The 14,703-nt window shown below is 47.6% G+C and overlaps 1 protein-coding gene across 1 annotated transcript in view; it reads right to left on the reverse strand.

The window, feature by feature from the left end:
* Positions 1-14,703, reverse strand: part of TPH2 (tryptophan hydroxylase 2) — a gene marked incomplete at its 5' end in the record, with an annotated part of 101,242 nt that overhangs the window by 80,900 nt on the left and 5,639 nt on the right. The window contains 2 exons of the mRNA XM_081084919.1: positions 9,201-9,268; positions 14,598-14,698. Of these exons, the coding sequence (XP_080941045.1) occupies positions 9,201-9,268; positions 14,598-14,698 (169 nt within the window). The remainder of the gene's footprint in view (positions 1-9,200; positions 9,269-14,597; positions 14,699-14,703) is intronic.

Consider the following 14,703-nt stretch of genomic DNA (forward strand, 5'->3'; position numbering starts at 1 on the left):
CATTGCTGAATCCCAGTCCCAGAGGGCTTTGTTATGACAGCATGTGGCATGTGGGGCTGTGGGGAGAGGAAGGCGGGTAGCAGGGGGAAAATGCCCTTCTCTGCTTTGATGGGGAGAGGAGGTTAGATTCCCATCACCATTCCCTGTTGAATGAGAGAATGCTCCCTCTGTAATGGCGCTGAGTGGAATATTCACAGCTCACCCAAATTGAATGCGCCTGCTGGGCTGGTGATTGCACTTTTCAGATACGCTCGTCTCCATTTGGGGCCGTTTTGTTTTAGTCTTTGTTTAGCTGTGTACCTACCCTCAGAGCAAATGAATCTCAAAGGGTGCAATTTTGTCAATCAAAAAATCAAGAAATAAATAGGCTAGCAACTAGAAAAAGCCAGAGAAAGACAAATCTCTAACATTGTTTTTCAAGCCTCGGCCCAGCTGTGTTTATTTCCATCCATGATATACCCCACGAGGGTCAGGCTTCCAGCAGGCGGGGAGCACAGGGCCTGAGAGGGGAGCACAGTTGCTGCGCAGGGCGAGGAGGTGGGCCACCGGCCAGGGCCCGGCAGATGTCCCACGCACTCCACGAGAGACAGCACATGGCCTTGGAGCCAGACAGGGCTGGTTTGCGTCCTGGCTGCATAAAATCTCAAGTGTATCAAATACTTACAAGAACGATGCATCTCTTGCCCTAACCGGTTTGGCTCAGTGGATAGAGCGTCGGCCTGCGGAACGAAGGGTCCCAGGTTTGATTCCGGGCAAGGGCATGTACCTTGGTTGCAGGCATATCCCCAGTAGGGGGTGTGCAGGAGGCAGCTGATCGATGTTTCTCTCTCTCCGATGTTTCTAACTCTCTATCCCTCTCCCTTCCTCTCTGTAAAAAACCAATAAAATATATATATTTTTTAAGAGAACGATGCATCTCGAATATGCGGAGAATTCTGTGTAGAGGATGACTCTTTAAAATTCCAAGTCACTTGCTTAGTTGTCTCAGTGTTATTTTCAGCTTGTGTATGAAAACACGTATGGCAAGTGAAGTGTCACAGCCACTTCCAAAAAAAGAAAAGAAAAGAAAGAAAAACAATCTGGCTTCTTGCGCTAAGGAGAGGTTTAGGTTCCATCAGAGAGGCACACTGGAAACCCCGAGAGCGACCTTGTTCTGAAACTGTTCTGGTCATCTGGGAAGTAAACCTGGGACTATAGATATTTGCTTTGGTTCAATTTACTGCTCGATTCTGGAGAAGTTAACGGAATAACAACTGGTGTGTATGTGGATGACAATCAGCTGTGTCACCTCTTGCAAGTCTCTTAATGTCCCTAAACCTCAGATTCCTCACCTTCAAACCAAGTTACGATAATGCCACTTGTCACCGAGGCTTACCGTGGGGTTAAATGAGAGAACATACGCAATGCGTTTAACACGGGTCCAGCATGGGGCCAGAATTTAACTGAGGGAAGCTACCCAAATAAGCCAGCTAAGAGCTCCACGTACGGTGAACATTTCTACCACCATCAGCCATTCAGGGATGCTTCCCACACAGCGCAGCCCCCACCTGGACCCTCTAACTGTAGCTGAGACTCGCTGACCTGGGAAGGCCTTGCAGAGGGTCACTTTGTAGGCTGAAGAAGCAAGCTGTGTGCATGAGTTACGTGAACCTGAAACTGCGAACGCGTACACACACACACACACACACACACAGATTTTTTGAAAAGCTCCTTTTTAACCCAGCCCACCATGGAACCAAAAATTCCTTAATTCATTCACTCCTTAAAGTCCTTTACTCAGTTTAAATGAGCTTAACAAATGGTTATATGGAACTAAGGAACCATTAGCAACTTAACCGTGATGATAATAATCACATCATCATAGATTCCACACCCGCTTGCACCAGTCAGCATCTGGGCTCTGTCATCATTGCTAATCCTCCCATTGATACCAGGTACACATTAAGATGAGAGCGCTGAGACTCCGAGAGACTACGTCAATGCTCATGGCCGCAGAGCTTGTGAGGAGGGCAGGAATTCAAACCCAGTTCTGTCTAGCTCCAACGCCTATACATTCTGCCCCACCTTCTGCTGCACCATGCTGCCCTGCCTTCTGTACGTTAGTTCTAGGGACAGTGCATGGGCACCCACTGTGGAAGAGCAGTTAGGGAGGGTCTTAAAGAAATAATATCAAACACGAATTAAATGTATGTCTTCACCGATTTCCAAGACAGTTCCCAGTGAGCCCCACCTGCTGGTATTCATGCCCAGGTGCAGTCCCCTCACACAGTATATCAGGGTTGGGCTATGAAACCAATAGAATTCATCAGGAGTGATGATATATCACTTCTGAGTTTAGATGGATTTTTCCTCGATCTCTTTGGATCACTTGGTTTGAGGGCACTCCGGCAGCCCTGTGGAGAGGCCCACATTGCCAGAAACTGTGGCTTCCTGCCACAGCCATGTGCGTGACCAAATTGGAAACGTCTCCCAGCCCCAGCCCAGCCCTCGCATGACTGCTTCTCTGGTCAACACTCTGACTCCAGCCTCCGGAGAAACCCTGACCCAGAGCCACCCAGCCACGCTGCTCCCCGATTCCTGACCCTGAGGAACTTCGTGAGATAATAAGTATCTGCTGTTTTAAACTGCTCAATCTGGGGGTAGTTTGTTACACGGCGATAAATAACTAATACAGTGTAATAATCAGACGGACTTCAGGGCTTGTAGAAAGTCTTGGCCAAGGTGGTGGAGAAGAGTATTAAAGGTAATAAAAAGATTGGGAGATGCTAGAGAAAAAGGCGAGATCGGTTGAAATGGGAAAACGAATGTTATAAAAATATTAGCAAATACTTAAAGCAGCATTTCCTATGCAGTGTTCTAAGTGTTGTTAGTATATTAGCTCATTTAACCCTTACAATAATCCTCTAAAGCAGAAGTAGGGTTATCCCTATTTTACATATAAGGAAACCGAGGCACAGAAGACAAATAACTTGCAGGTGTCCCTTGGCTGGCAGTGATAAAGCTGGAATTCACCCCAGGCAGTCCAGCTGTAACTTCTACAACTCTTAATTACTCCACGCACAGCCTCTCAGATTGGAAGAGAAATTGGAGAAAGTAACTGAAGCCTTGCAAGCAGGTCAGGGGTCTGAGTAAACCCCAGGCTTCCGGTCTGGAGGTGTTGACTATTGTTTTGATAAAGTTAATAGTAAAGTGCATTGCATGGCAATGCCCCATTGATTTCATTTAATCCTTAAAACTCTCCCAGGGGAGAGGCAGAGAGATACTGTTACCTCCATCTTACAGAGGGGAACACAGGCTGAGAGATGTCAGGAACCATTTGGATCCCTGGGTTTGTTTTTTGTTCTGTTTGGGCTTTTTGCTAATCCTCACCCGAGGATATTTTTCCATTGACCTTTCTTTTAAATATATTTTTTATTGATTTCAGAGAGGAAGGGAAGGAGAGAGAGATAGAAACATCAGTGAGAGAGAGAATCATTGATTGGCTGCCTCCTGCACACCCCACACTGGGGATGGAGCCCCCAACCCAGGCATGTGCCCTGATCAGGAATCGAACATGACCTACAGGTTCATAGGTCGACACTCAACCACTGAGCCATGCCGGTGGGCTCCATTGACTTTTAGAGAGAGTGGAAGGGGGAGAGAGAGAGAGAGAGAGAGAGGTGAAAGACACATCAATTGGTTGCCTCCCGCATGCGCCCAACCAGCGCTGAGGATCGAGCCTGTAACTGAGGTCCATGCCCCAACCAGCTAGGGTGGATTCCCTGGAATTGAAATCAAATGAGTTTCCTTGGAAAATTGGGGAATTTTCCAACTTTAATTAAAGCAAATTATGACATGTTGCAACTCCCTTGTTTACCTTACCCACTGACATTTGCTTTTACTTATTTGCATTTCAGATCCCATGGACTAAAAAAAATAAATAAGGGAAGCAAAAAGGAGGCAGCCCCATGAGAAGAATATGAGGTTCACGTACCACCTTAATTTCAACCAGGAGAAAGCACATTCGTAACCAAACACAATCACAGTAATATTCAAAATCAATTTAAGCAAACAAGAGGGGCATATTAAAGTCAGAGCTCGGGGCCTCTTTCCAAGAGAGTACGATAGATTGAAATAACTACCGCCCCCCCCCCACCACCACCACCACCACCACTAATATAATTAAATTAAATATGCATGCATATTGTTGGGGAATAATCATTATAATAGCCCCCAAAGAAAAATCTGTTTATTTCTAGTCAACCAGAAAAAAAAAAAACGAGAAAAAAAACCTGTATTACTCATTTTTCCTCCAACAATATAGCAATTGTGAAACCCACAGAAATGCAGGAAAGCTAATGTCAAGCTTAAAATATGAAGGTGCCAATGACAGGAACCTGGAGAGTATCACACAAACCTATAGCTCCAACATCACAGTCATCATTTCCCCTCCTCCACATGCCATCTGCCCCCCACGCACTTCCATTGCAAGTCTGTATGCGCTTCACATGTCTCCTCCCGGGGTCCTCTGTGCTTGTTTACACTCGGATTTCTTTCCGTTGGGTTGGGGAGGACTGGCTGCGACCCGCATCCATTACCCATGATATTAAAACACTGCCCTGTCATTCCAGGGCCTTCATTCTCAGGGCTTCTAGGGAGACTGATATTTGCACTAATGAATGCTTCCTCCGCCGTTATTGGGGAGGCAGCTAGGTCTTCCTGACACGCGTGGCCACAGCGCTCAGGCATGTCTGCGGGCGGCAGCGCGCCTCTGGGTAATCAATCATGGTTCTCGGCAGCGCTGTCAATCAGGGACGCGCCTGAGTGGCACCTATGGGCAACTGTGTGCTGGCACGGTCCCTGGCCCTCTCCTCTCTCAGGCTCGTGGTTATACAGACTTCAAGCCTGCTGTTTTCTCATCACAGAGTGGAATTGTTTCATTTTCCTCTGCATGTGTTGATTCTTCCTCCCTGCTTTATCCTTTCAAGACTATCACAGAAAATATAGTATTCAACACAAATGCCCCAGAGGGCTTCCTGGCCATGTTTCAATAGATATGATTCAGTACTTCATATCTTTTCCTTCCCCTCCCCTGTGTACCCCTCAGGCGACGTCCCACCAATCCCTACGGCACCCCCAAACCGTCTCAGCTCCATCTTTGTCTATATTTCAGACCATATATTTGACTTCTTCTCCGTGTCCTGAAAGCCTTAACGAACTACCGACAGGAAGTTGAATAGGTCTCCCCGTGTCAGACTGGCCTCTAAATTTATCACCAAACTATGTTTTCAGGGACCCCATGCACTGGGGGTTTCCAGCACCACCCAGTTTCAAATGATCTGCTTCTCAGACCTGTGGTTCAAGCTTTGGCTTGGAAATCAGATCCCAGCACTCGGCCAGAAGCCACTCAAACGCGCTTATTTTAAGTAATTATTGTATCGACATCTTTTTCCTTTGCTCACTCAGAAAGCCATTAGCACCGGAAAAAGATCTATTTCAACCAGAAACTGTAGCTTTATTTATTGTCAAATAAAACAAACCTCAAAAAAAAAAAAAAAATCTCACTCTGACGGGTTTGGCTCAGTGGATAGAGTGTCGGCCTGGGGACTGGAGGGTCCCGGGTTCGATTCCAGTCAAGGGCATGTGCCTTGGTTGCGGGCACATCCCCAGTGGGGGGTGTGCAAGAGGCAGCTGGTTGATGTTTCTCTCTCATCAATGTTTCTGGCTCTCTATCCCTCTCCCTTCCTCTCTGCAAGAAATCAATAAAATAAAATTAAATTTAAAAAAAACACCTCACTTAGCACGTGGCAAGCTGGAGATGATGACCCAGGCCCCGCTAGGGACTTGCTAGTACCTGTGTCCCACCCCCATCAGCACCTGAACACAAGCCTGAGCCCTGCCCTCAGCTTGCAAACACACAGGTACTTACTTGCACACAAACATACGTGTATTTATACACACAAAAATGGCTGGCCCTTATCCATCCTCAAACTCATGCCCGTAGAAGCCACACCAGTGATGGCATGAGGGACACTAAGCAGTGACCGCTTTCTCTCCCCGTCCCACAAGTCCCTGACTGAAGCATCCCAGGGCACCTTCCTCACTCTGTCCACGACAAGAAGCACCCGAGGCCACTGGCGACCTGTTATCAGTATTTGCAGCTTCCCACACACACACGTGGGAATGTAACTGCTCGCTATGAAATCTCTCCACGAAGAAGGATGTCGGTCAGCACAAAATGCATCGGTAGACACAACAGTCTTTAAGTGGGAAACCAAAGGAGTTTTATTCCCAGGATTACTTCCAGGGACACTTGAACTACAGTATTTGTTAAGGTGGCAGCAAGAACAATGGTGTTAACACAGCTAAAGAATTAAACAATAGGTCACCTGGAAACTGAAGACAGTCTGTGTACAAGGGAAAGGGGAGGATGTAATAATAACTGACAGTTATGATCACAAATCACATGCTAGGCACTGTGCAAAGCACAGCCATGGGTTCTCTTTCATAGTCCCTACACCAGCCCTGCGAGATGGGTTCTATTGTTAGACACTCTTCCCCGATGAAGAAACTGGGGCGCGGTGATATTGATCACCCCAGGAGGAAGCAGTGGAGTCAGGACTCAAGCCCCAGATAGTCTGGCTCCGATGGCCCAGTTTTCCATCATGTTATTCTGGGCACTCAGCCTGAGTCAGCACTGTCCAGGGGAGAGGGTTGCAATGGTCTTGGATCCCAAACTCTCTTAAATATCCTCTGCTTTGACTGTGTCACCAAAATAGCCTTCAGGTTATCATCTGGCCTCTCTGGTGTCATGACAACAGGGAGCGGGCATGAGTCCTATGGGAGTAGTTTCTCCCTGTGACATGATGACTTGCTGGTGTCCTGCCTACCTCGGCCTCCTGAACCTTCGGTTATGGAGAATCAGGCCCTGGACCCTGAGTATAGCCCCACTTTGTAAGCTGGGGCCGGACCCTGGAACACTGCCGCTCCCTCCGGCCCCAGCCAGCCCACCTTTGTATAAAACCTCCACCATTTCCAGCCTCCAATGTTGACTTGTGTTTCCAATACACACCACATCTCCGTGTCCCTCTTGCGCTAAAGGAAAATGGCAACGGCAAAGTTGTGAATACTTTGAGAGCCTCACCCTCCATCATTTCTACTATGTGCCCATTTCCTCTCCTCTCTATATAAACATGTTTCCTTTAACGCCAAAGGACTCCCCATAACAATGCTTCTTAAAACGGGTTGACCCATATATATCAATTCTATTAGTGTCATCACAATACCAGCTTGCCTTTGTCCAGTGTGGGCTCTGTCAAGAAGAAATAAATGACATTTGAGCTAGCTCCTTGATCACTATGCTAACAAAATCCTTTCTATACCACCATATATATAATATACTGCATATGAGATACATTTGTATCTATCTTTTTTCTAAAGGAAAAGGCTCTGCCAAGTCCTGAGCTTTGACTGCGTCCCCTCAGGTCCCAAAGGCATGTCCTGCCCACCCCTTTCTAAGGACCCACCTCTGCAGGCATGGCCTGGTTCCACAGGCAGGGTCTGTGAACCTAGGGGAGTTCATCTTTTTATTTTTTTAAAATATTTTTGTATTGATTTCAGAGAGGAAGGGGGAAGGGGGAGGGAGAGATAGAAACATCGATGATGAGGAGAATCATTGATCGACTGCCTCCTGCACACCCCACACTGGGGATCGAGCCCGAAATCTGGACATGTGCCCTGACTGGTAATCGAACCTGGTGACCTCCTGGTTCACAGGTCAATGCTCAACCACTGAGCCATGCCACTGGGCGGGGAGCTCATCTTAACACTCACGACCACTGATCAGGGCCTGATGTGAAAAAGTGTGCACGGCCATCAGAGTGCTGTCTTGGCAACCTGACAGGGAAACACTGGAAGACAAGGTTAGAGAGAGACAGTGCTGAGGGCTTAAGGGGGCAAGAGGTTGGGCTTGGGCCTGGACAAGCCACCAGCACACTGACATTGCGAGGGGGTAGAAGGTCACAGTAGTTAAAAAAGGGTCAAGGAGCTGTGTGGAACAGAAGAGATGAGAATGGAGAAGGCACATGTGGAAAAGCATGTGCCAAGCAGTCCTGGTTTTCAGGATTAAAAATATACTAGAGGAAGAACGAAGGATGCATGGGGTTTGGTAGGAGGAAAGGAAGAGCACCAGAGCATCCGGGAAAGTTAGAAATGAGCAAATGACTGGCCCAATCAGAGGTGTGGCATGAAATCCTCCCATTTTTGCCTTAAGTGCCTATGTGTCATATTCCTTAAAAAGAAAGAAAGGAAGGAGGGCAGGAAGGAGGGAGGGAGGGAAGGAAACACTGATACCTTGTAGAACACATGTAATGTCCTAACTTCTCACCAAGGACAAACTTGCCCCACAGGACAATTGAGTTTCTCACCTAGTCTCAACTAGAATAAGAAAGAATCTTTCCTGCCAGGTAGGATTTATATTTTGTCCTGATGACAGATTTATGTAGCTGATCACATACCAGACAAAGTAAAAGCAGCACCATGATGGGCTACAAGTTTTATTGGTGTGACCAGAATACATAGAGGCCTACCGTATACTCCATTTTTCTAGACACGGCCTGCAGTCAACACACTACATCATCGCCTGTCGCAGTACCCTGTCACGGCCATCTAATACCATGCACAGTGCACAGTCCTCACCCCAATCCTTAGGTTCTTTCATTCCTCCCCACCCTCAACCAGGATTGGGTCTGAAACTCTCCAATTTCCAGGAAGTTTCCCTTTCCACACAAAGCAAACACATCTCTTTTCATTTCAGCTGCTCACATGAGCCCTTTCGCCATTCTTGCTGAATACCCTACTTTCATTGGGGACGCTAGACACTGAGGGAGGTTACGGAAAACTCAAATCAAAAGCAAAATGAAAACACAGTTTCTGGGCCCTGCAGAGTGGACAAAAGCAGCTTCTTCGTGGAGCTGTGAACACAATGGTGAAAATGTAGCACTTGGCATGAGGCCCAAAGGTCTCATTCTTTCACAGTTGTACCCAGATGTCAAACATCAGTGTTGGTATTTAATGCCCACAGAGTTGGAGAGTGTTTAAAAATGGTTCCTATCTGCCTTCGGAAAAGTCAAAGCGAAGAGAAGGTGGGTCTGTTTAACACAGCATGTGCTTTCCTAACTAGCCAGTGACAAGTTGCAGAAAACAGTTACACGGGTACTTACTATTTATAACTCATGGCCACATCCACAAAATACTTTCTTCTCTGTCGATAGACATTGTCCTTAAATCCCTTAAACAGAAAAAGAGATGACGTTATTTAACCGAGAGCCAAAAAGTGAGCTACAGAAGGCCTCAGAGAAAATTGCTGTAGTGTTGACTGACTACGCAATTCAAATGTAAATGTGTATCCTTGTATGACATCTTTATGACACAGGCAGAAGCAAACTGTGCTCACACAGTAAAACCTCATTAAACCGGGACTGTACTAATTTGGGATGTGTGGGAATTCAGGCTAAAGTTTACCTTCCCACCAAGTGGGCAGAATGGCTTAGTTAAGCAAACTGATGCTGTGGACTATATCTTTTGGTTTTCATTTGCATGTAATTGATCTTCATCATAAATTAATATTATCCTTTCCGTTAAAACAGGTCCCTTTAACCTGATTATTCAGTAAGTTAATCTAAACTTAATTTCTTTGTCTAAGTGATCAATAAGTGTTCATTTATTTAAAACTCATTCATTCACAATAATTATCAAATCCCCAAATTAGTATGAATTAAAGAGGTTTTGCTGTGTCTTATGAGTAAAGCCACACGATGCAAAACCAATTTTTAGGGATTCATGCACAGGACAGCGAGTCGGCTCTATTCCACCCTGAGTTCTCATGAGTCTGATGAGTTTTTAGCAACTTCAAGACTTTTATTCATTGTCATAACACCTGGGAAGTTAAACATCCTGTCTGTCATTCTTCAATCAAGTGGAATCCTTCTGAGAGGATTTCTTGTTTTATTCGAAAATCTCTCCTCTTGTCAATAGGCTTTCCATTTCCTTTCCCTTCAGAGGGTGTTTCTTCCAAGTGCTAGAAGCCCAGAAGGAATTATTTCAATTTAACTTTCTATTGATGCAGCCCCAAAAGATAAGCAGGAAGCAGTGGCCACTCTGAGAAGGGAGGCCAGGAAAGAGGACAGGCCACTGAGATCACTGGTCTGAGAGGGGAGCTGCCACAGGCCCACACAGGCCCACACAGGCCCACACAGGCCCACACAGGCCCACACGGCCCACACAGGCCCACACAGGCCCACACGGCCCACACAGGCCCACACGGCCCACACGGCCCACACGGCCCACACGGCCCACACGGCCCACACAGGCCCACACAGGCTCACACGGCCCACACAGGCCCACACGGCCCACACAGGCCCACACGGCCCACACGGCCCACACAGGCCCACACAGGCCCACACAGGCCCACACAGGCCCACACGGCCCACACAGGCCCACACGGCCCACACGGCCCACACGGCCCACACGGCCCACACAGGCCCACACGGCCCACACAGGCACACACAGGCCCACACGGCCCACACGGCCCATACGGCCCACACGGCCCACACGGCCCACACGGCCCACACGGCCCATACGGCCCACACAGGCCCACACAGGCCCACACAGGCCCACACGGCCCACACAGGCCCACACAGGCCCACACGGCCCACACAGGCACACACAGGCCCACACGGCCCACACGGCCCACACAGGCCCACACAGGCCCACACAGGCCCACACGGCCCACACGGCCCACACGGCCCACACAGGCCCACACAGGCCCACACGGCCCACACGGCCCACACAGGCACACACAGGCCCACACGGCCCACACGGCACACACAGGCCCACACGGCCCACACGGCCCACACGGCCCACACAGGCCCACACAGGCCCACACAAGCCCAGCCGCCCCCTGCTGCAACTTCTGCAAAGTGGGCTGTTCAACAGTAACTCAAACACATAGGAAACCATTGCATTCTCTCTCCTGGCTGAAGAACTGGCCTTCAAGCCAGAAACCTTCCCAGGACTCTGCTGGACAGAAGTGAACAGCTTCAATCACCAACAACCCTTCTCTCGGGAAGCACAAGAGAGTTACTGACAGGGAGAGAGATGAGGATCCTGAGGTCACCCAGACCCCTGCAGCCATGAAGCTTCCCGCCCTGGAAGCCAGCACTTTTTTCCTTTTGCTATGAATTGGGAGTTTTTAAACTGGGGCCCATAGGCAGGCGTGGGAAGCCTTAAAATGAGTGCATACAAAATTTCGTGACCAGAGTTACCACAATCACAAATGCGTCTGGGACCTCAAAAGAAAACTCCTGCTGCCGAGGGGATACGTGATCCTGCTAGATAGAGAGTGAGAGTTTCAGCACTCACTGGGAACGCCAGGCAACCTGGGATGGCGAAACTGAAGAGATCCAAGCACCTTTATTACTCAAAAAGAAATCAGGCCAGGACAAAAGGAAAAGAGCCGTGTGAAAAGCACAGCATCTGTTCCCCAGTTCCTGCCAAACCGGACACCATGGTAACAGCATCATAATCTGCTGGGCTTCCTGAAGACTCTCGATTGTCTCTCCTCAGCGAACACCTGCACCTTTTCCAGGCATGCGGAGAGTGATTCACTCATCACGCCTCATTAGCCCAGGGTGGCGGCGATTACATGAACGTGTGGGCAATCCACAGCTTCCAGGACTGAATCCTGGGCCTGCAAAGTAAACCGAATGCTGGCTACCCTGGGGATCAGAGACACCGCATTCCATCACTCGGGACTGAGGCCAGGGGTAAGGGTACCAGATAAAATACAGATACGGGACACGTGCAATATTTGGGGCATTCTTCTAAGAAACAATCATGTGTTGTTTACTTGAAATGAATATGTAAATGACCATCCTATATATACTTATTTGCTAAATCTGGCAACCCTAGCACCCAGAAATAGCTACTGGACAACACACCCTTCCTCTCTCAGTTTCAGCCAAGGGAAACTGAAGCCAGGCTGGCAGCCCGAAGTGCTCAGCTAACTGTACGCGGGCACCCAAGGAGCTATCCCACGTAAGTCAACCCTGGTGGGATTTCAGACGCACCGGGGAGCTTTAAATACTACTCAAACCGCAGGCGCATTCCCAGGCGCTCTGATTTAAGCACCCTGAAATGAGGCCCTGGCTTCAGTCTGTGTTTTAATTCCCCACAGATGCTTTGAATGGAAAGCTAGGCTGAGAAGCACTGAGCTGGGACATTCGTTCTCAAACGTCAGAGCTCATGAACAAGACCTTATGGGTGGACCTTGAACCAGACTAGATCCTTGCTACTCAGAGTGTGGTCCCAAACCTGCCGCATAAGCCTCGAATGGGAGCTCGCTGGAAATGCTAGGAAGCTCTCTAGAATCTCGGGACCTCATCTGCATTTTGAGAAGATATTCCGGGTGACTTGTTTGTCCATTAGCATTTGGGAGGCCCTGGCCTAGATAGTTAACCCTTTCCGGGGCGCCTCCGCGGCTGACTCTTACACCCCCAGCCCCTTCTGAGCCATGCCAGCACGAGGGTGCCCATCTTCGTGCAATAACCCTTCTCAGGACCGGGGTTCTTCTGAAGCACAAAAGGGCCTTGGACAACATTTCTGTCCTCATCAAATAATAACATAAAAAACACCAACTTACCAATATCAAAGTGTGCACAATGAACATTTGGTGTGCTTATAAAAGAAAGATGTGTGGTTTAAAAAAAAATGAGTGAGGTAGGAGGTTGCTAACTACTTGCAATTATTTAAAGTGGCTATAAAGAAAATAAGAAAAGGCATCATAAGGTGGGTGTAATTAGGGATAATGGAACAAAATTAAGCACAGGACAATGTACACTGAGTATTGAATACATTTTTTCACAGCAAGGTCAGTGGTTCCTGTGGTTGTTCCACCAAAAGGGCTGACCCCCTTTCTCCAGGTAAGTAATTTTCAAACTAGACTGAGGGGAGCATTTGGAGAGAGGTTACCAAGAAATCCTTTACTGCCCAGGTGTTGATCTGGATGATTTAATACAGCACTTCCATTCCTGGAATTGGGTATTTACTCACCAAAATGCTTTCCACTTATTTTATTAACTATGCTTTTCAAATGCCCCTTTGAGGTCAATAAGAATTTTATTTCCACTTTTGCATAAGGAATTTGAGACACAGGGGTAGAGAGACTTGCCCAAGGTCATCCTGCAAGTGAACAGCTGGTGTCTGGGCAGTGAACTCACTGCTAACCTCTTAAATCAAACCTCTGTGCTAATTCTGACTCCCCTGGAGGTGGGGAAGGGGAAGATGACAAATAGATGATGGCTGAAGGCGCTTTTGAGTGTTTTTTTAATGTTCAGCAGTCTTACCTGTGAATTATCCTGAAACCTTAGGCTATGATGGCAGATACGACACTCTGTGTCTGAGTGAATTCAACTTTTTGGGGGAAAAAATGCAAATAATGCAATTGAATTAGATCTGTATGGCCATTTGTCTGAACGATATGTTATGAATTAGTTTGAGTGGGTCTATTACGCCAAATGGTTTGATTGAAAATGTTCCTCTTGTTGAAGTTGTCATCGTTTTCTTCAAAGCAGAGCTCTCAGACTCGAGTGTGGGCTTGTCACCACCAGTTCCTGATGCAGCTGGTCCTGGGACCACACTTGAGAACCACTGCCTGTAGTCCCACTATCAGATTTCCAGACTTCCTCCGCTTAAATAAAATGAATACCTATAAGCCATTGCCCTCAGACCACAAACACTCTTGTAAGCATGACCGATCTGCTTGGGTTTCGCCCTTTTATCTGCCTGTTTATAGACAAGGGGCACCGGGGGGAAACATGCTTGTAACGAATGAGGACATAGCTTATTTCTCCCAGACTATTAACTGTACTTCATTCTGACCATAAAGAAGTTCCCGGTCTCTTGTGTTAAATAAAAACGAATGTAAAGGTGGGGGGGGGAGGGAATCATGGGAAATGCTTACCTACGTATCATATTTCTTTCCAGGTGGTCATTTTTATTGGCATAGGGGAGAGATGGTGGTAAATAGATTCCGGGCGGATGCGGGAAGAGATGCGTCTTCCATCACAGCCTTATTCTAATGCCCTCTGCCTTTCCGTTGAGACTGAAGTCCACTCCATTACTCTACTCCTAACTACCTCCCGTCAAGGAAAATAGCAAGGAGAATTTTATGCTCTCACTGAGCCCCATAATGCCAAGTCCTCCCTAGTTTCCCCAAAGAGTGATCAATTTCAGTTCGTCATTCTTCCAAGGGTCACCATCTGCACGTATATTTCAGGCTGTCTCATTCTACAGAAATCATCTCCCAGCTTCAGAATCTCCGCCTCTGTCCAACCCTCTAAAAAATGAATGCTTTGTGGAAATGCCATCTTTCTAACCTGCTTCCAGCCAACGCATATTTACAGGGGAGCTTTCTCATCTGAAAGTCCGCTCGCAGTTATGGGGAATAAATAATACATTGCTCTACAGTACAGCATTGACAGCACAGACCATGGCACAGGGCCTGGCACATGGAGGGAACTGGGAGAGCGGGTGTGGAATGGATTTTACTGGACACTTACTGGGTGATCAGCATCGAGCTCGGAACCATACATGAGCACTCTGTGCGAGCATTTGTCTAATTCAGAGATCTTCCGGGGGAACCAGGGCACATCCTCTAGCTCTGTT

This window comes from Myotis nattereri, assembly GCF_964212035.1.
Source record: "Myotis nattereri genome assembly, chromosome: 2".
Lineage (NCBI taxonomy): Eukaryota > Metazoa > Chordata > Mammalia > Chiroptera > Vespertilionidae > Myotis > Myotis nattereri.